Below are 22,482 nucleotides of genomic sequence, written 5' to 3'. Positions count from 1 at the left end.
GTCAGCCTAGGGTGATGTCTTTTTGAGAAATGGCTTAAACCAGTGATTTTGGATCTATAGCCTAATCTTGGCAAAATGTATTTACTTCACGTTTCTGCAAAACTTTTCCCAATGCTAGCAGTCCTATTTTACAACTCCAATATCATTTTTCCTACCTTTCATGCCATTTGTTTCCAGATTTCTCTGGTTTCTCATTGGATTAGTAGCCTACCTGTTGCGGCAGCAGACATGTATCTCACATCTGAGAAAAGCAAATATGATAACTTTGAAACAGTGATGTAGTGGTACATAAAAGGTTGCTTGTATGACCTCTTTTCAGTGATCATCATGGGAAAAATAACCACTAATTAAAGACAAATCTGATTAAACCTGGCACATGCAGCTGATCTCACGAGTTTCTGGCACTCCAACCAAAGCTTTATTGTAAGCCATGAAACGTCCAGCCAGTTAGCATCCTTTGAGGAACTACAGGCATGGATAAGGTGATGATGACAGCAAGAAGCTACAGTGCACTGAATTGGACAGGAACAACAACATCAATGTAGATTTACCTTACAAAAATGGCAAGAATCATGTACCAACATGCTAACCAGCAAGCAATTATGAATGTGTGTTCTCACTTGCACCATAACAGTTGCTGCTGTTGTCATTAAATCATAGACAGAACTGCACTGAATTGTGTAAATAGAGAGGTTACTAAACTGAACCCGAGTGGGGTTACCTGGAGTTAAGCTACATCCCTGCATGTGTGTATGTGAACACTAAAGATGCTAAAGTAACAACCCTGATTCAGAAACAACTAAGCAGCTTGCATCATCTGTATCCCTGTGTACTTACACGGTTCACCCAAAGTTCAGGAGAGGAAGAAGAGAGAGACTGTTAACTCATTTTACCCATTCCTCTTTCAAAACATCTGTTGTAAGACAGTGGAGTACAATAACATCAGAAGCTTGTTGTTATCATTCAAACAATAATCTGCCCAAGGAGATTCAGGCAGGGGTGCTGTCAACACATCCTCTGCTCCTCATCCACACTGATACATTAAGTAATCTCCAGACACTTACATTTCTCCCACACTGCTTCTCAATCTTTGAATCCTTTTAATTTCTTACAACCTGCTGCTGGTCTTTGATTCTAGTGCAAAGCAGTCATTTTCTTTGAGGTTTTCTTTTTTTTTTCAGACTGGTATAATAGTATCGTGCGTTTTTTCTATCTCCTAATGGCTAGCTGTATTTCTGGTGTAATAGCTGTGAGTGTCAGTTTCTATGGGAGACCCACGATCGGTGTAGAGACAATAGAGTAGGCTATGTTACGAATCGATTCATCTTCCTTTGTCTTTTTGTTTGCTCTGAAAGCGACATTAGCTCTATATTCCTTGTAACTGGACGCTTAGCCAGTATTTTTATCAATACTGTGAAGCTTAACGGGGTCATTGACTCTCTCGGCTTTAGGACATTTTCACTCAGAATGATATATCTGCGATTCTAAAAAGCCTTTTTTTGTGGTATGCTATTTTAAGGAAGATTTCTTGATTTTTTTTTTTTTTTTGATTGCTTGTTTCAGTTTTTGTTTGTGTGTGTGTGTATGGGTGTGGGTGTATAAAGGATGCTTTAGTTAACTGTATGCGTATGTGCTTGTGTATGTGTGCAGTTAATTTTTAGAGAGTTTCAGGCTGTGACAGAAACAAGACTGAGCGTGTGTTACTGAGTAGTGCTGAGGTGATGATGTCATTAGCCTTTCATCTTCATTATGTGCAACTCCCTGTACTTCATCAAACTCTACACACACACACACACACACACACACACACCAGTTTGTTTTAAATTAAGGAGTAGGCCAAAATCTGTCATGTTAAAATGTGAAAAAGTGGCTAAGTGGTTTATGGTAGCCACACATTGCTCTCTCACACTGATGTTAAGCTATATTTGTAGCAAATCTGCAGGAATCTTTATCTTTACTGAAATCTGACCATAATCCCAGAACACAACCACATTTTGACTGAGATTTCCTCTGCTTCCTGCTCTAAGTTGCATCACTCGCTTGTATTTTTTTTTTTTCCATGTGCGTGCTGCTGTGGCTCCTCCACCTTCCTCTCCTTCATAACAGGTAAGAACACATTTGTACTTTTATCTGTGAGCCTGGGTGTGTGCGATTCCTCTTGTGGTGGACATTTTCAAATCCCACATGGTTTGTTTTTGCTCCCAAAACGCAGGCAGATACGCTTTGTCTCAACTTTGAAAGCATTTTATTGAGTCATCCAAGTATCAGCTTTCACTCATTATACATTTGCAGGCATTCTAACATAAGGCCTCTGCAGATTTTACTGTCTTACAGAAGGTCTTGAGAACAAGAAGTAACCATTTCACTTTGACTGTTACTCAAGTTGTCCCACAAACTACACACACCCCCATGTTTGGAAAGGCTGCCGGCTCTGCTTGATGGTTTTCTCACACAGCTCCGCTCTGGCATGTTTACACAGGGATAAAACTATATACTCTGCACACTCACTGGCTGACGCTGGTCAATATGGTCAACTGAATACATTCAGCTGGATTTATTCATGTCATGCCATCTGTGCATCTGCATTTGTTTCTATAGGAATGCTTGCTACTGTAACTCTTGATTGCTTAGTAGTTTTCAGACTTTTTTTTTGTGCTGTTTTGATCTCCTCTACTGAGTGGCTGATAAATCAAATAATACTTTATAAATCTTCCTGCAAGTTAGTAATCTCCATTGTATTCCATGTACACAAACAGCAGCACACAGCATGTTAGCCCTAAACCGATGCTATCAAAGTCCCCTGTTCTTGATTACCGTCTCCACCATGTTTGATCACACATCCTGTTTTCACAAAACACAGTGATGCCACTTGTGACTAAGGACTACCAGTAGGCCTGGATAACACATTAATGCTGTGTTTGGGAAAATGGTGTTTTTTAAAGGGGAGGGAAGGAGATAGACTTGGGTGGGGCTGGGGAGGGGTGATGCTATCTTTGATGGTCAACCAAGGTCAGACCAGTTACTGCCATCTATATTTGTTGAATATGACTTTATATTATATCAAGGAATGGCATGACATTATATGCAGGCTAACAACAGTACAGGGATAACAATTACTAAAATGTTTTCTTTTCAAAGCTTATCAAATCATGCATGTTTCTATGAAAATAATAGTAGTTATTGTAATAAAATAATAATTCTACTAATATGGTTGTGGTATATACTCTTATATTTAGGGAGGGAAAAATAATTTGCATATGTTTTCAAATTTGTTTGGTAGGAACAAAAACTGATTTATAAATTGGTGGGTAGCCTGATATAGCGCAGTTTATCGCATTTTGAACCATTAGTCATTATTCTGTTTTCAGTGCTCGACTTGTCTGTTGTATTTTCTGTGGCCGCCTCTCTTCAGCTGTAGGAATCTGACCAATTTTAACATGCATCCCAATCTGTAAATACACTGCTAGAGTTTGCCACTGGCATGACTATAAACAGAAGTCTGTGGTCACATTTCTTTACCTTCTAATATGGGCTGTTTTCAGTGCTCGACTTGTCCACTGGTCCTGTCACTGACCCTGGCCACCCTGACACCCACTGTCTCCCTGCTCATTGGTGTCTTTGTCATCGAGCCAGAGGAAGTCAGCAGTAGCACATGGACTGTGGGTGACCTTGGTATATTGGTCTTCCTGTCTGTGCTGCTCTGGCCTGTCTAACAAGAAGCCATTGTAGCAAGCTAATCCCTCAGGGACCCTTATGCAGCAGTGACAATCAATCTCCTTTGTAATTAAAAAAAAAAAAAAAAAAGGTCTGGTCCCTATTTGTCTGTTTGTGTGTATGTGTGTCAGAGTACATAGCGTGTCAACAGGAATTGTGTAAATATCCTATAATTATATTTACTGTTATTTATATTTATTTATTTGTGTAGCATTGCAGGATACGTCCCTATTTCTCACACACATGTAGTCTGTCCATTGACGTACAAAGATATGTTCATGGGTGTGTGTCCAGCATCAGGATGTTTCATGGGCATAGCGCCTGAAGGCATTTACTCTCCCTGTGCTACCCGGCTCTGTCTTGCTCTGGGGTGATGTATACTTTTTAATGGTCTTTGTAAATAGTCTCTTAGGGACTGAGGGAACACTCAGGTGTGCGTGCCTGTGTATTAGACAGGCACTCCATGATGTGTGTAAGACACACACACAAACAGCACACACAGACTGCTGCATTGTGTTGGTGGGAGTTTATGGGCTGTGCTAATGACAAGCCACTCCACACAGCATGTAGCATTATGGTCCCCACTGCTCTCACTAGCAGCAAGCTGGGAAATATCACAAATTCAAGAGCCGGAAAATGAAAGACAGAGAGAGAGAGAGAGAGAGAGAGAGAGAGGGATACAAGAAAGGTAGAGGGAGGCTAAGCTTTAAAAACAAAAATGTACAAATCAGCCAATAAAATTGTCCTCAATGGCACACAGAGAACTAGAAAGCACTAATTATTAGTCTGCTCTTTTTTAATGTGGGATTGGTTGTAAATGACAACAGTCTAGTTTACTTCTGTGTCATCAGTATGTAAAGTGGTCAGTTTTATTGATATGCCTGTATATTGGTTACTGTATTCATTTTGCGCTGCACTTCTCAGTGATAACTTATCAGTTGTGTCAGGTACTGTGGCATCATTTCTTTGGATTTTCTGTCGATGAAGTTTGAGTTTCTGTAAGTGGCACACTTCTTTGTCTGCTCAGCCGTAGCATCTCTGCTGATACTAACTACCCAGTTCCTCTTCCATGTACTCCAAACAAAGCACTGTTGCTACTGCTGGAAATGTGAAACACATCACTTCCTGTATGCCTGTGTGCCATTTTCTGGCAATGTCCTATTCAACAGTGTTAGGTGTAGCAAATGTACAGCTTTCATGAACTGGGTGTTGGTAGAGTGAATGGAGGGTAGGGCTGAGACCTTGAGGATTTTTCATTGGCCGACCAGATCCTCTACTTTCCCACTGATTAACTGATTAAAAGTTGACCCAACTGTCCCCTTCCAGTTAACACAAATTAAATATAAATAAACAGGTATGTGTACCACAATCCAATTATGTGTCTTTTTAGAAACATACAAGGTCAAACAAGATGACCCTGGTGTGAAGGCAGCAGCCAAGAGTAAATTAATACAGTTTATATTATTTATATGAAAACAAAACCACTCAACAGACTGAGAAAATACTGTAAGTAACCTATTGTGCACAGATCTTTTGCATATACATCTGTGTATAAATGGATGTTTGTGTGTGTGTGTGTGTGTGTGTGTGTGTCTGTTTCATTGTTTCCATCTGGTTTAGTCTATGGTCCAGCTGCCAGACTTGCACCTTCACTGCATGCTCCTATTGGTTATTTGACTCTCTTAACAGCCTGCCTACAGCTACTTCTGATTGGTTGTCACTCCCTGCCATGCCTTCCTTGCATAGAGAGGCAAATTAAAGTGGTTAAGATACAAAACCTGGGCTGGGCAACCAAGACTTTGACTGGATCAGGAGTCATTAGCGATATAGATTTTGGTGTTTGATGTTAGTAAGTCAATAGTGTGCTGTACCAGTTTAAGTGTTTCACATGTGAGTTTTTGAAATATTGCTTTGGGAGCTAGAGGGAAGAGAAACATTTTGAAATCTACTAGACGACTTTTGAATTCCCACTCCATTCCGTTGGACAATTAATTTCCACACATGTTTTCTGTGCTACCCAAACTTTTCCTCTGTTGTTTTCAGCTGCATAGCATATTGTCTCTCTCTCTCTCTGTCTCTCTCTCTCTCTCACACACACACGCGCACACACACACATGCTCACACACACACACACACACACACACAAACTCACAAACACAAACACACACACACACACACACACACACACACACACACACACACACACACACACACACAGAGTTGAAGAAGTTGGTGATCGAGGTGTTAGATGTGTATCTCCCAGTGTTATAAGAGACAGAGAGGCTGTCTTTCATAAAACTCCTGTAGCCTGTTCTGCTTGTGGAAACAGGAACAGCTTTCCTGTGATTCAGGATACACACACACACACACACACACACACACACACACACACAAAGATACACATACGCACACACAGCATTCCGGACGTCATGCCTCTGGGATCTCGCTGTGGGAAACTTTGGAAGGGGAATGTTTGAAGGTGGAGCAAAACTCTTGAGTGTGTGCGACAGGACACTGTACTGGAGTAGTGCTGAACGGAAGCTGATGTTTGATGTTTTGCTTAATCTTTTCTCACTTAACTGGATTCAGAGTGGCAATAATTTGTCTGTGACACAATCCATGAGAACTTTAACTTAAGCTAAGTTAAGTGTCTATTAGTCTGATAAAGGACTCCTAAGTGAAGTGCGTGATAACCAGCAACCAGCATTTACCTGGAGTACATCTGAACTGATACCAGGCTCAAGAGGATTTGCTTGAGTACCGCTAGGACATATAGTTGTGAGTGTTGTTGCAGGCTCCAGAGGGGGGGACCAGCAACATGGCTGGGGTAACCAGAAAGGGGTCTGGGAGACCTTCGTACTACTACAGATTCCTGGGCAAGTCCCGTCTGCAGCGACAGCGTAGCCGGTCTCGCAGTAGGACCAGGACGGCTGCCAGCAGGGGTAATAAATACCTTTACCACTACTACTATTACTGCTACAATGTTTACTTTGGAAGAGCTATAGCCTAATGCAGACCACCAGTGTGCTTCAGTTGAGTTCATTTCAGAGAGATCACCTGAGAAAAGGCAAATTGCTCAGACATATCTTTTTATATTCTTGTAGAAACCCATAAGCATTGTGATATATATTACTCACAGTATACTGGACAGTATTCTGCTCTCATTTACACAACATCAGATTACTTGATTTATGCCCACTTTTGGTGTTAGTTGTGTTTAAAGCAAGTATTACTTTTTGCACATGGAAGATACGTTTTGTGATTGCAACACTACAGACCACTGCAAAGAGTCAGTTCCCCTTTCGTTTGTTTTATTGTTCTCATATGAGACCTATTGTGGCTTTCACAGTTTCCGCAGTCCAGTTTTTTACCTGGAAATCTAAGATACTTGACTGTTGCGATAATGTGTGTGAGAGGGAGTGATAGAGATGGTGAAAGAGAGAGTTGACAACTTTGTGTCACTCTTCACAAGGTGATGCTACTCTCAGTTTGTACATCCAGCAGCTGACAGTTCACAGTTTTGTGTCAACCTACCAAGTTCCACCCTGTTTGGGCATTTTGCCAGTGAATATTTTTGTTGGTTGGAAGTCTAGAGGGGTGTGAAGTCAGTTGGCTAGCTTTTTGCACAAAGTAGCTACCTCTTCTGTTTGTCCATCTCCATGAACGCTCTGTTCTACTGTTCTACATTTTGCCTTTTTTTTTTTGTTTGTTTTGTTTTTTTGCCTCTCAGGATGGCTGCAAGCATTGTTTGAACTGCAAGGTTGCAGCGGTAACTCAAGAAGCATGTATCTAGAAAAAAGAAGTATCTCTGAAATCTGCAGGCTGTTGAATTCTTTTTTTTTTTCCAGGTGAAGTGCTATAAAATGTCAACCAAGTAGAACACTGTGGCTGCTATCAGTTGTTATGTTGCTATGGATATGGCACGTTGTATTCTTTGTCGAGACAATAGTGGAGGAAAAAAACAGACAGGCAGACAGACACTCTCTAAAACTTTTCCTAACTCTTATATGACATTTAGAGTGATACATATTGTGAGCATGTTTAGCCTGAATCAGCCCCATTACAGCTCGAGTCAGGCAGAGGAAAGACAGAGAGAGCAAGGGGTCCTGGGCTCTCTCTCTTCTCTTTTCTTCTCTATCTGATGACAGAGGTACTTTGAAGTCCCTGCTCTCTATCATTTACTCCTCAAAGAAACAAACACACTTACACACACACACACACACACACACACACACACACACACACACTCTTTCTGCCTTGATCTCTGCAGCTAAGTGCATGCTCCCCACACAAAAGTTTTACACAGAGTAGCACAGTAACACACACAGGGCGAGAAAAAGATTGTCCCATTTCAATCCAGATGAGTCAGAAGACCATTAACAGCTCTTAACCACATGCAGAGCTGCTTCCTTTTACATAGGTTTTGTCTTGTGGTGGAAATAAAAATGTGAAAGAGTTCAGTGGAGATGTGTTTGCACTTTGTATGAATGGCTTAACCCTTTGAACTCAGATTTCCCCTTAAATTTCGACTAAAGTAGCTTCAGAGCTAGAAAGAAAACAACATATTGCAGGATAATATCACATAAATATTCCATATTTGCTGGCTACAGTGCTTCATTGAAGGTACCACACATAAATTGACTGCATTAAAACCCACAATGCCATTGTTTCATGGTGGCAAAATTATATCAAATGCAAAGTATCTAGATCTTTTGTGCATCATTTTATACACATTTCCCTGTGATTCAGCAAGACACATTTTGTGTCTTTGGAAACCTTGGGATCTCCACTAGAAATTAAAATAAAATCTTGTGGGTTTGAACAAAGCTCAGCCACACAGCATGCTTATGTATCGAAGAACTCACTGATGGGACCAGCAGGGTTGAAAATGAAGTTGAATATGTGTTATTATGAGCATTAGAATTAGATTTTTTTTTTTTTTTATGAAGAAGGAAAAAAACTATCTCCAGGCAACCTTTTTTATGTGCTCTGGAGCTAAATGTTGTGCATTCCATGAAGCGTGTCTCACACAAGGGGCCCACTGGTACAGTGGGAGTTTTTTGGTTCACACAACAGGCACGGACAGATCTGCGAGTTTGTTTTATCTCAAGGAAGTTGCTGCAGCGCCTCTCAGTGCATACACTGTCACTGGGACAGATCAGGTGGCAGTGCCATGAGCTCATGTGTTATTGTTCTCTCTTTCTCCCTCCCTCTGTGTGTGTGTGTGTGTGCGTGTGTAAGTTCTTGTATCAGTTTAGTTCAATCTCTTATCGTGTTGTATCTATCTTGCCCTCTTGTGCTGGAGTTGGTGACATTTACATAATAAAATACTTATAAGGGAGGGGGGGTGAGAGTAGAAGGGCGAGAGAAAAGGGAGAGAGGTATTGAGTTGATCTATGTTGTTTTGCAGGTGTGCTTTGAAGCTCTTGATGCAATAAAACTCTTTGTTCTGAACTGTCTAGTGACTGGAACTGTCGTCCTCTCTGAACACAATCTTTTATGTATCAGTCTTTCTCTTTCTTTCTGTCTTCATTGGCAAGACCAAACACACAACAGCTTTATGATATATGTACTGTAAAGTCTGTTATGTCTGTCAAGAGCTCTTAGAGGAATTTTACTTTATATTTGTTTTTCCATGGAAAAGTTGTCTTAGCTGCAGTACACTTGTATCTCCACAGAGAAAGACATTTTTCGCTGAAACCACTGCATGGTGTTATTAAAGCCAATGCAGACATCAGTGCTCCTCTCTGACGACTCACTAGATTCTCTCTTTTTGTTTCTGTCCTTATTTGTTGCATTGTGTGCTGGGCAGATCCCTTGTGTGGTCTCGCTGGCTGAGTTTAGCTGTGAAACCTGCCATCATATTGTTTTGTGCGGTGTTATATGCACTGCCCCTAGGAGTATTTATGCAATATGGAGGTGTTTTCTCTCTCTCTCCTTGCGTCGAATCACCCAAATCGCAACTGATTCCCTGGCAGAAACAACTTTCCATCCTTTTCTTTTCATTCTTGTTGTCACTCCCCTCTTTCTCTTGCCCCTTATTTTCACTTTAAAGCTCTTGTCATATTACTTCAACACAAGCAGGCAAATGTGTGGACTGTCACAGTCACGGATATGCATGCACAAACACACAAGCACACTTATACACAAACACTTTCTAGCATCTGTAGAGGTTTCACAGATGCCTGTTACCTTTAACTCAGCTGGGTGCTGTTTCAGTTCGGACAGTATTGGGATTTGAGTACAGGGCAAAACTAGCTAAGCCAAGTTAGCTCCGTTCACTTAAAAAAAATGACACATTATTTGATAGTTTGACTCTACCCTAATTTTAATCCTAACTCTAAAATTATCTGTAAACCCAAGTCTCATCCTTAAAATAGCCCTATGTGTGCATTCATGCCAATCAGATTTGGACCAATCTTTTTTTTTTTTTTTTTTTTTTTTTTTTTTTAAATGCTGGAACATTTACTCCTCTTGCTTAACAATACCATTCAAATTTAACTGGCACCACATAACTGCAGCAAAACCACCTTAAAAAGAAGATACTGCGGTGTAGTTAATAAGAGGTGAGAGTCTAATTGGACCAGCTACAGAAAACAAACCTACAGCCTTTATGACTTTGAGGATGTTGTGTTCTGACATACAGCCAGCAGTTCCTCATAGCCCATATTCAGGCATTTTTTATTGTATTGCTAACTGATATACTGATATAAACACACAGGAGATCAATAAATGTACAGCAAAGTAAATTCCAGTGATTGGCGTCAGACTAGTTTTGCCTCCACCTCACTGTAAAAATCTCTAATCTGGTGGAATGACAGGTTTCCTAAAGGTTCTACAATAAAACAGTTTTTTGTTAGTACAGGTAACTTTTCATTACAAGACCCGTTTTGCTTGTAATTGACCAGTGTGAACCAAGTACAAAAAAGCAATAAAGCACCCTTCCACTGTGATAATGGAAAAGAAGAACTGTGAATTCTAGAAGTGTGCACCAGTAAAACATCATCACTTTGGAGGATTAGCTTTATTTTTCAGTCACAAGTAAATTTGCTCCTAAAACCTGTATGTACTGTACATACAGGTCCAGATTTACTAAAACCATCAGCTGGTATTAAGGCTTGTTGAAAGTAGCATTATGACTTGTTATCAGTGTAAGACAGTGTTCTGGACAAGTCAGGGGTTTTGTCATTGGTTTTGCATATGCTTAGTTTGTGTGCTAAGTTTTTGCACACTTTAAAAGCTTTAGTAAATTGTGGTCACAGTGTTTATACCCACACAAGAGAAAACCAGGGATTTTATCTGTGCTGAATCCCTGTTTTTTGTTTGTTTTTTTATCCTGTTTGTTTGTTTGTTTGGCTTTGTTTGTTTGTTTGTTTGTTTGTTTGTTTGTTTCTTTTCTCTCTTTGTCAGTCACACTATTTCCTATACTTCTTTCCTGGTTGAAATGATAGCTGTAGTTTATGGCTGTTCCAGTGAGACCTGACCACACACACAGGCACCCAGCAACATAGCAACGACCACATGAAACCAGTAGCCGCATGTTAACATATGTAACAATAAAATGAGTTGCTGCCAAAAACTTACATGAAAGTGCTTGGACTACACAATAACAATTGAATTACACATTAGAAATGACGGTTACTGTGCAAACTCATATTTTCAATGGGTCATAAACAAGAAACACTCATTAAGACTTCTGATCAGTGTCACTGCACCAGCCATAGTTTTTGTCAAGCTGTTTATGATAGAGTGTTTCCTCTGTGTGTGTGTGTGTTTTGTGTGTGTGTCATGCTTAGGAAGTGAGGAAAGAAATCAGGCCGATGGATGGGAAACAGTGTTAGAGCAGCACAAAGAGTTATGATGACTCAGTTTCCGATGTTGTCATCATGTTTACACCTAAACGCAGGAATCTTGGAAATAAGTGTAGGTCTTGAGTTATATGACTGATTTTGAGAATGTCTCATTGTCCATCGACTAGAAGTGTTAGCAAGATGGATATTACAGACAATGCAGGGGTCGGGGATTAGACAGAAGTTCTGACTATATCTGTGTTCTCTAGTTTTGTCTAAAACTGGTTAACCCTTTGATCTGTGTGTGCAGTTGTGGTCTGAATTGTCTTTCAAGGATGAGAGAAAGTATGAGAAGCAAAAACAAGCAAGAAGAAGTGGACAGAGATAGCAAATAATAAAGATTATCTTCTATCTGCTTGTTCAGCTTAGTACTGTAAGACAGGAACACTGCAAAACGCATCCATCCTAAGTTGTGTAAAAATCTTGTTTTTCTTAAAACAAGTGAAACAATCTGCAAGTGAGAAAAGATAGTCCCGCTTGTTTCCCATGCAGTTGTTGTTTCAGGAATTTTTGTTGTAAAAGTAAAAGTATAGATACCTGTTATAAATAGTACAAATATGTTGAAACAAGGTGCAATAATAATCAGACAACTCAGAACAAGAAAATGACACTTGATTCTAGAAAATTCTGGAAATAAGTTGATTAACATTGGAAACATAGAATTATCTCATCACACTGGCAGATTTTTTCACTTGCTTTAAGAAAAACAAGATTTAAGACTGGATATGATGCTGAATGATCTGTTATTATGGATATTTAATTTGTCTGTGAAGTGAAAATACAGACAACTTGCCTTGCAAATAGTGTAATGGGAAGAGCAGAGAGTGAGAAAGCAGACAGGGAGTGAGTGGATATAATAATAAGGCAGTGAAGTGAAACCACCAGATCTCTCCAGATCGTCTCAGTGTTTAACCCAGGATTAGTTCTTGATCCTGGTCTTCACTCTGGAGCCTCTGTCCTTGCCTACCCTGCTCTGTGCCAGCCTGGTGAAACATGGAGAAGGGCCAGATGATGAAGTACTTCTGAGAAGTGCAATAACTGGGGGACAGGTGCAAGAGAATCCCCCTTAATCCACTGATCTCCTCTCAGATCACAAGCAAGGCCAGCGAATGGTTTTGGAGAACTTGCTGTAGAACTCTGCTGATTGCCATCACTCAACCTAAAAACTGCTTGTCAACACTTATTGTTGCCTGGAATACCCACAGTGTATAAAGTAAGCACACATTTTCACGTACACTTATGAACAAGATTGTGTAAACGCAGTGATTTCAATTGTGTTTACACTGCAAGGTTACAAGATGGACAGTGTTACAGGATGTTCAGGATGCCTTGTAATGATATTCCTGATATTCCCATCCTTTGATAAGTGTTCCTATGACATGCATTTATCTATCTATCTATCTATCTATCTATACACATATATATGTGTAACATTGCTTAAAAAGTGGGCCACCTTGTTCTTTTAGCAGTGGAACACTGTGCTAGTCCTATGCTATCATATCTGATTTATTTCCCTGAGTAAATTAAGACATGCTCTGTCTCACTTGGTAATGTAATCTTACACTGTGACACACTGCCCGTAAAGAGTGTATGCTTCGTATCTCTACCTCTGGATGGTGGATGTTATTGAAGCTTGCCGAGTCTCAGTCAGCAGCTGTAGGAATGTTGGTGCTGTGTCGCCCTCTGCACAAACACAAACTTCCTTCTCCTGCACCCCGCTCCTCTGCTCCTCCTCCACCCTCATCACTGCTTTCCCATAGCACACTGCAGACAAAGGCGTGCTAGTGCCAAACTAAACAAGAAGCAGACCCCCTCTCTCCGAATGCTGCTTGAGTATGGTCTCATACAGAATTTTCTGTGTCTGTGGAAAAAGCCTGGTCAGTGGAGCACAAGTGAGACAGTGTCATCTCACTTGTTGTTCTCATTTATCTGTGCTCATTCATTTTGGTTACACTGGTTACACCAAGCGTCACGGCTCTGCAAACATTTTTGATAAGTAGTAAGGTGATACAGTCGAGCAATGTGGTGCTATATCAGTACAAAATTGTATTTATGAGTGCTCACATGCTACTTTAAAGCAACTGGTTATGAAACAGTCAGTGTAATATTGATGGCTGTGTATGACCTACACAAGCTAACGAGTCCATCAGCGAGAAGATTGGCTATTTCCATATAGTTATTTGGGTAGGTGTCCCCTCGGAATCAGACAAAATGATTTACAGCAGGCAGACTGGAAGAGTTTATCTTTACATACATCACATTTCATTTTTGTTGAGACACATGGGGCTGAAATCTGTGGTAACATACTGACATGTATCTTAGCTCGGCATCTCCTGTTACAGTTAACCTGGCTCCGCTGTATTTACCTTTGCGCTGCCTCTGGCTCCATGTCTTGTTCTCCTCGTCTTTGCTGTCATTTCCCTCAGCCATGTTTGGCTCTTCTGCCCGCTGTCCAGATTCAGCTGTCACGCCGGTAGCTGGTCAGCTAACATTGCACTGGCCTCAGAGCCAGCTTTGTTTTTTCCTGCATCCTCCCTTGCATGAAATGTCGTCACTGCAGGTGTTGCATTTTGCTGTTTTGTTATCTTTTTAAGTGAAGCTAAGCCAAGCTAAGCGGTTGCTGTCGTCAGCCATGTTCCAGGATGTAAAGATTCACTTCTCACATGCTATGTTGGCGTCTTTCTTTCAGTCATTGTCAAAACATTGCTGGATCAAGATCTTCATGACACAAGCTGGTGGTGCTCATGGGAAATGTAGTTTTCATTTTGGCGGTCCACAGGGGCCACCAAAATGTAGCTGCTTTAAATAGGAGGTTTCAAGACAGTGTCAATGTTAGCAATAAATTAAGTGACTGTTGAGAGAATCTGCAGTTTTGCACTAGTGGTTATTTTAATTTGAAATGATTCTCTTACACTCCTGGTCATGCAATCATAGAGGTGTTCCAAGGAGACACAGCAGCACCTCTTTATCATCTGCCACCTCTGCACTGAGTAAATACTGAATCTCACAGGTCAAAAGTCCATCAGTCAGCGTTAACACATTATGTTGTCTGCACACACACACGCACACGCACACGCACACGCACACACACACACACACACACACACACAGACACACACACACACACACACACACACACACACACAAAAAGCTCAAATCAACACATTTTTACACCAATTCATTAGGCTTGACAGTTTTAAGAGTTTCTATTCTTTTGGTTTTATCTGTATTTTGTCAGCTATATGGTGCCTTCTAGCTGCCTATTATGCAGTATGTGCCGTTTGTAGCTGTTATTGCCTGGGTGGACCTCTGCTGTGACCTCAAATTACACGGATCACTGTCCAGCTAGAAGTCAGATATGTTCCTGATTAGTCTCTGCCATCTGAAATAAATAAATAAATCTTCTAACAAGCAGATTGCTCTCTGATTGGCATGAATTCTCAGTTTATATTCCAGCAAAAGAGAGAGCTTTTTGCCGCGCTATCAGCCAGTCAAAACAAGTGCCAGTTGTCTTGTAGTTGAGAGGAAAAACAGAAAAGTGATGTATTTGTGAAGAAGGGGGGAGGGTAGACTGAGAGAAGATAGCCCTCCAGGTAGAGAGAAACACAGTAAACACAGCCTGGGATGCTTGACAGCCTGTGATTTTCGCTGCACATTTCACTGGCCCACGGAGAGAGAGAGAGAGAGCGTGTGTGTGTGTGTGTGTGTGTGTGTGTGTGTGTGTGTGTGTGTGTGTGCGCAGCGCGCAAGTGTTGGTGAAATGCACTCTCCCTTCTTCTTTTCCCTCCTGTCATAACACAAGAACTCTGCATTCCCTTTTGAGGCTATTTTTTTTACCCCTCAAAGAGTCAGCTTCTTGAAACGCAAAGACATGCTATTGATAACAGGATGCCGAGCTGTACTCAGCTTTTCTGTCCATTAGCTGTATGGCCACAGGTTGTGCTCATTCTTTTATCCTGTACAGATGCACACTTCAAGGATAAGCTACAATGGCCAGTGGTTAGACAAAAAGTTATTATTGTCACATTTTCTGCTGTACAACCAAAAAAAAGAACAAGCCCAAATGACATAGATACTAGCAATAAATCCAGGTCTGTTGTAGTTACTGTTTGTGTTTGAGCTGACTTCAGGGGAAACACTTACAGCTGAGTGATGTCAGGAAAACGCACCTGACATCTGATGACAGAAGTGTGGACATCTCTTCTTCTGTGTGTATGATTTCTCAATGTTTGATGCTGCCCTTCCTCTCTTTCTCTCTCCCTCGCCCTCTGCCTCTGCCATTCTACTTCAGTTTCTTTCTTTCCTTCTTTCTTTCTTTTTTTCTTTTTGTAGCCCAGTTCCCTCAAACACAACATTTTCCTTTATACCTTCTTGTTTCATTTCATTCCCTCAAGCTCCTGTTGAATCTCATCCTCTGACCAAAAGCTGATGTGAGCTCAGACTACACTGTTGCTCCATGGATCCTTGTTTTTTCTCCATTTGGCTTCTTCAAATTACCAGCAGCTTCTATTCCAACATAAATGTAAACACGGGGCTACGGGGTCACCTTCAGTCGCCTCAGTCTGTAACTAATCAGTGATAAAGTAGTCTTGCCTCCAGCATCCAAAAACAACTGGAACTGGACCCTTGGTGAATGGAAAATTCCAAATATTTTAGTGTTAGAGAAGAGTCAGAGCGATTTGTAATGTTGCAGTGGAAAAGGGTCCAGTGACTACTCAGTAATTGCTAATATAGCTTTAACAAACAGGCCATCATAGAGCCAACCATTTTATACAGAAGGGTCTCGGGTTCTCTTTCTCTTTGGTTGTCTCACTGTGTTTAACTAGTTTTTCAGGTAACTTTGGTGTGTGACAATATTAATCTCTAAGTTCACACCACAAGTAAAATGGCAGCCACAGGGCACATGCCAATTATCTGCTATTTTACTATGACAACAGTTTAACGCCCTACCCAAAAGGGAGCATAATGACAGTGAAACTAATTGGATGGAACATAAGTACCACTGGAGTAGATATAGACTTGTTTTAAAAGGGTTGCATTCACTCTTTACTTTTTATATTCCAAAAGACATTATATTTCAGCCTCAACAAATCAGTGTAACAACTGCTATTCTGCTATTGTAATACTTAGAGTAGCTTGTGAGGCAGTGCAAGTTCATTTCAAGCTGCTGTTGTGCAGTTTAACCCGCTAATGCTTCTGTAATTTGATGCATCGTTGAGAGTTTCTTAGCTATATGTTGGAAGCAAATCTATAATTTATTCTTATTAAGTAAATTTATTATTGTTTTTTTTTTTTACTAGCACAAATAATTATTCTGATTTTTACTTTCTTATTTTATGAACAAAAACAATTTTTATAGTTTGCAGACATGGATCAAAAATGACCCATATGTACTGTCTCTGGAGTTTGATTGGAACTTTATGATTTTTGTACTTTTTTACTGTTAGGAAATGGTTTTATTGTTGACAGCTGTTCACCTGTTCAAAATTGTTTACTTCTATTATCACTTTTGCAATTGGTATTTCTAGTACTACACTTAGGCCTACAACTGCATGTCACACTATTACCAGCTACTACTATTTGAACTACTTATCAGTGCTGTAGCAATGATGTGTTACAAATACAAAGAACACCAATAGCAACCGCTAGAAGCACCCTGGTATCCACCTTGTACACACCAGTAAACAGCTAAAACCACCTTTCCAACACAACCTAGCAACCACCTAGACGCATCCTAGTAATCACCTAGCACATCCTGCAACAACTAGGAAAGACCCTAGCAGTCACCCTTGCATACCCTAACAACAAGTGACTGTTGCTAAAAATGTATCCTGAAGGCAGAAAAGAATTTGCCAATGAGTTTTTCATGTCAGACATGAAGAGGTGCATAGAAGGCACATCTGAGTTAAAAAAAAAACAAAAAAACATTACAGAGTTAAGGGGAAGATGTGGGGTGAAGAATCAGAACCCAGACACCACCCAACCCCAGGAAAATGTCAGAAAGGGCCAAGTTAAAATGAAGAGGTGTAAGATCTGACCATCTGTCAGTGATGGAAAGCCAGCAGTTGGTGTGCAAAATGCAGCAGACCTGTGTGCAACGATCATAACAGCAAGCTTTGTCCCAATTTCTTCTAAATGTGTGCACTGAGAGAAAACACCAAAGCAATACAAGTGGATGTTGTTACTGATGAGTTTAGAGGGTTTTTCTTCACCAAAGTCTTTGTATCTTTGGCAATTCACTTTCCATTTTTATTACATCAGCATAGAACTTCGGTCAACAGACACACACATACACACACACACCAGAAGTAAGTCATTATGCAAAGGGTATCATCAGCACTCCTTTTTGCCTCCATGTATGATTAACTACATGCTAACAGTCTTATCATAATGCAGTGCCACCTGCCTGGGCCACCACACTGCCTCTTTTGTGCACCTTTGTACAGAGCACACACACCGAGTCACACAGGGACACTCACATGTACACTGCTATTGCAACAGTTTAAATGAATGAATAATTCATGCTTAAGTCTTTATCCTGTGTGTATTACCTCAAGAGCAACAGACAGTAACTGACACTGTGAATACTGAATACTGCAGCTACGTTTTTCAATGTAAGAGGAGCTATGTACCCTCACGGCTCACTCTCCAGACTTTTCCAGGCTGGAATGTCCTGGGCTGGTCAGGTCTGAGGGGGTGGGGACACTGTTTCGGAAATGCTGAGGAAACGTGCAGCCTGCCCCACACCAATAAAGGTTAATTCTTAATGCATAGACAGATACAAAGATAGATAGATAGAATGCAAAATACTTGCATTAACATATTTCAACATGATGCATTTCCACCTTTTAAGAAGATGATGGTTTATTGGCAGTTTGCCTGCGTTGCTGTGGGAACAGCAGTGCAAGAAAATTGTCCTTGATGCCAGGTCGGAAGGTAGCTGTCACTTGGGGCAGGCAGCGACAATAGGGGTTGGCTAAAGACATTTGTTCAGGGATTGTGATGAAAGGAAAAGGGCGGGTTGGAGGGGAAATGTAGAGGATAATTGAGCAAAGTGTTGGACATGACATCATAGTTGACAGGGCAGAGCATACAGCCTCAATCACTCACAGTTACCTACGCAGACTTACTGACTAAGAAATTGTATAATGCACACGGTAGCATGCAAACCCCCATACACACAGTTAGGATGTTTAATTCTCTGCATGCCAGTGACCAGCAGTAGTTTATCAGTTTGTCATTGGTGGCCAGTGTTTTCATTCCTGCTGTTTGATGTTCACATAGAGATCCATTCACTCACAGGCTGCACTGCCCTTATCTCTGTCAGCCAGACCAGGACACACACACACACACACGCACGCGTGCGCACGCGCAAACACACAGAGCCAGGTGACTGCCATCTAGTCGATGCAGTTTTAGATCCCCCCAGGGCTCCCATTGGCACTTTCTGGATCCTATTAAGTAACTGTGAGGAAGAAGGAGCCACAAAGGAGAGATGTCTCTATTTGTGGATGGATGATATGAGGAGAAGATGGAGAGGTGACGGTACAGCATTTTAGGGTATCTGAAATTGTAGAGGAAGAAGAAGTGAGGTGAAATAAAAAGGTGAAGGTAGATGACAATCAGACTAGATTTGGAGAAGGAGGAGTGAAGGCACAGATGTTACAACTCTGTGATGATAAGGTAATAAAAGATTCAGAGATTTAGGGTTGAAAAGAAAATGGATAGGAGAGCACAAGGCGAGTGGTAAAGGAGAATTTATCACAGGAGTAGTAGGAGGAAGGGGCAAGATAATTATAATGGTGAGAATGATGATACAGAGGTGGCGGCAAAGGAATAGAATATAAGGGAAGAAATGAAGGGGATAGAGGATGAAGAAGTGAATATATAGAATGGAAGTAAATTGGAAAGGAGGCCAATATAGCAGATGGTCTGAAGGCCCTCAGAATCAGTGGCTCACAGATTCCTCACCTTTCCAAACAACAGCTGCTGTCTGTGTGCCCTCTGACTGACCTTACAACTGGAGCATTGCTTGCCAGATAGTGTTTGCTCCCCCTGACTCCAGCCTAAACACACCCGTACAACTGAGATGGACTCATTCTCCAACTTAAGTGTGGATCCATGCACAGGAGATCCAACTGTGATTGCTTTGAAACCAAAAGGCAATGAGGAGTCTGAAAATTTCCTGTACAGTTCAAAACAGCTTTTAAATTAATTACTTCTGGCTTCAGTCTTGAATTTATAAGGTTTTGTGGCACAGTTCAAGCAAATAGTGGGTGCCATGTCATCTGTCTGTGTGCCATTAGTTGTGGGCTAGGGGTTAGAATTGAATTAGGCACTGGAACAAGTTATAGCAAAGAATATTTTCTGCACGTTTGTAGAGATACACAGATGGTGAAAACGTGTGGATGCATGCAGAGCATTTTTTTTTTTTTGCATTAATTGGCTTACCACCAAATGACGTGTGTGTGACAGAGAGAGACAGAGGGAGATAGAGAGACAGAGAGAGACAGTGCCCTTTAAGAGGCCATCTGTGTATAGGTTGAGAGCTCCATCCATTCAGAAATAAAGAAGAATTTAGGGGTAAAACCAGTAGTCCTGGTCCTGCAGACATTACCATACCTAATTCAGGTTGCATAATGACCTTATCATTCCTCTGGTTAAAGATGATTTTCGGATTAAAAGGAATTTATGGACTTGTTGTGATGACAGCAGACACTTGAAGGGTTTGCAATTGTTAAAGGGTGAGAGAGAGGGCAAATAAATTACAGCATCTTTTCACTTCTGAGAAACACAGATGGAAACGCAGACTATGTTTACATGTACACAGTAATGTAATTAAGGCTCTTGCTGTGGGTGTTTATAAAAATATTTCGATTAAGCAATTTGCATAAATAACAGATGCCAATTTTGATGCAAAATTCCATATCAGGATAATGCCATGATACTGCAATGGGCCACAAACAACATTGTGTCCTGCCATAAATTAGAATCAGCTCTTTTCTTGTACTTGTAAAATTCTCACTTTATCCAGTGCTCATACTTGAGTCTTGAAAGTAAAGTTAAGCTGGAAGAGTATCAAAGTTTTGATGAGCAAACTCTGACAAGTCACATCTTACAACTCCAACCTAGTGTTAACATGTCCAAACAACCCACCACTAATGTATCATGGGAGACTTTCATCACAGTATTACTGTAATTTAAGGAACATTAATGGAACATCAAGATGGTTCCAGCAGGCACGGAAGTCATTCAGTCACATTTTCTTACGCCCTCTAATCAGATGTGTCCAAAACCAATTTTAAACAGCTAGGTTGTCTATATAAATAGATTTGCCACTCACTCTTGCTCACCATTGCATAGTTGCTTGCTGCCACCACGGCCCATGATTTAAACCTCTACCCTCCCCCAGCCTCCACCTGTGTTAGCATTTAGGATTTCACGATGTGGGCTATGCAGGCTATGTTTGTTCATTAGATGTGGCTTGTTGCCAACTGTCATGTTCATCTAATAGTATGTACCTTTTAGGCTCTGCCATGGAGGGTGTGTCAGCTCAGTGACGTCTGTGTAATGCTTGCACAAATTTGTTCTGGAGCATCGCCTGAGCAGCATGACACCACCAAACTCAAATAAATGGTCATGACAGTATCCTCCCTGGATTAGATCAAGATGCTCGTATTTTCCACCTTGTAGTTGCTTGTGCTCTTAATTGCATTAAGATCAAAGTACTGGTGTTACTACTACAACCAGTTAGTTTTACCCTCCCTGGTCAAGTCCACAAAGAGTCAGTGTTAGCTGTGAATCACAATTTTTTGCATTCATGCAGATTGTGTCCTCCCTATAATACCAGAATAATAGTTATAATGATTAATTATATAATTAAGCACAATCATAGGCAAAAATCAGAATGAACAAATATTCGCATTTGTGCTTTGCTGAATATAATGTTTGGATTTGGGAACAAACACATACTCACAAAAAAGAAGAGGAAAAACTGACGGTAAAATGGAAAATCTCAACACCCATGAGAGCCATCTGATTTACTGAAAAATCATTAAACTATTTCAGTTTTCTGCAAGTCACTTCAGTGGCTCTGAAATATTTACAACCACCTTCACACTGGACTTGTCAACTGCCGACATAAATTCTCTGGTATCTCACATCAGATGACCACTATATATACTCCCACAAATTTGTATGTACTGCAGCATGTTGCCTTTGTGGAACTACATGAAATATCTGTTGTGAGCTAGCAATAGTTAAGTCACCCTGCCATGAACCCAGGAAAGGTGTCAATGATGCATTTTATGTGTCACCATGACCTCCTGTAACCCAGCAGCCACCACAGCATATCAACCACCACCAGAGCACCACGACCTTCTAACATTTTGTAAACGAATATTACTATGAGATCCACTTTAGATTCAGAATCTCTTCTGCAGGGGAGACCTGGCCAACACAACAGAAAACAAAGAGCATAGTACAACACAAAGATAGAAATAGATACAATAATATAAAGACAGTAAAACAACAGATAGGCATCCCATAGAAAGCAAGAGTAGTCACACAGTCCAATTGATGAAGCAACCAAATCTCTCAAAAAAGCTTTATACTTGGTTACTGCGGTGAAGGTCGAAATTTTGTGAGTTGTTCCAAATAGCAACACAATAGGATTTCCTCTGGAACTGATATTATAATTGGGTGCACTGAAAAAACTCTGCCTTTTAGTCATTGAGTTTCATATTTTTTATTAAAAAAATTTTTGTTTTGTTTTTGTTTGTTTGTTTGTTTGTTTTTTTTCTCATTGGTAAAACACTGCCAGTGAGATGAGATAATCCCACTTGTTTCCACTGCAGTTTCACTCATTCCAGGAATTTTTCTGGGAATAAGTATAAATATGCTGAAACAAGGCAGATCA

The 22,482-nt window shown here is 40.6% G+C and overlaps 1 protein-coding gene across 11 annotated transcripts in view; it reads left to right on the top strand.

The window, feature by feature from the left end:
* Positions 1-22,482, top strand: part of dab2ipb (DAB2 interacting protein b) — a 204,890-nt gene that overhangs the window by 82,828 nt on the left and 99,580 nt on the right. For 2 of the 11 annotated variants that reach the window (XM_030064950.1, XM_030064949.1), the window contains exon 1: positions 6,267-6,656. The exons of the other annotated variants lie outside the window; for them this stretch is intronic. In XM_030064950.1, the coding sequence (XP_029920810.1) occupies positions 6,533-6,656 (124 nt within the window). In that variant the 5' untranslated portion in view covers positions 6,267-6,532. Of the gene's footprint in view, positions 1-6,266; positions 6,657-22,482 lie in introns of those variants that run through there. 11 annotated transcript variants of the gene reach the window in all.

The sequence above is a fragment of the Myripristis murdjan genome, chromosome 12 (genome assembly GCF_902150065.1).
Source record: "Myripristis murdjan chromosome 12, fMyrMur1.1, whole genome shotgun sequence".
Taxonomy (NCBI): domain Eukaryota; kingdom Metazoa; phylum Chordata; class Actinopteri; order Holocentriformes; family Holocentridae; genus Myripristis; species Myripristis murdjan.
The sequence above is the reverse complement of the archived record's forward strand: the minus strand, read 5'-3'. Positions and strand labels throughout refer to the sequence as shown.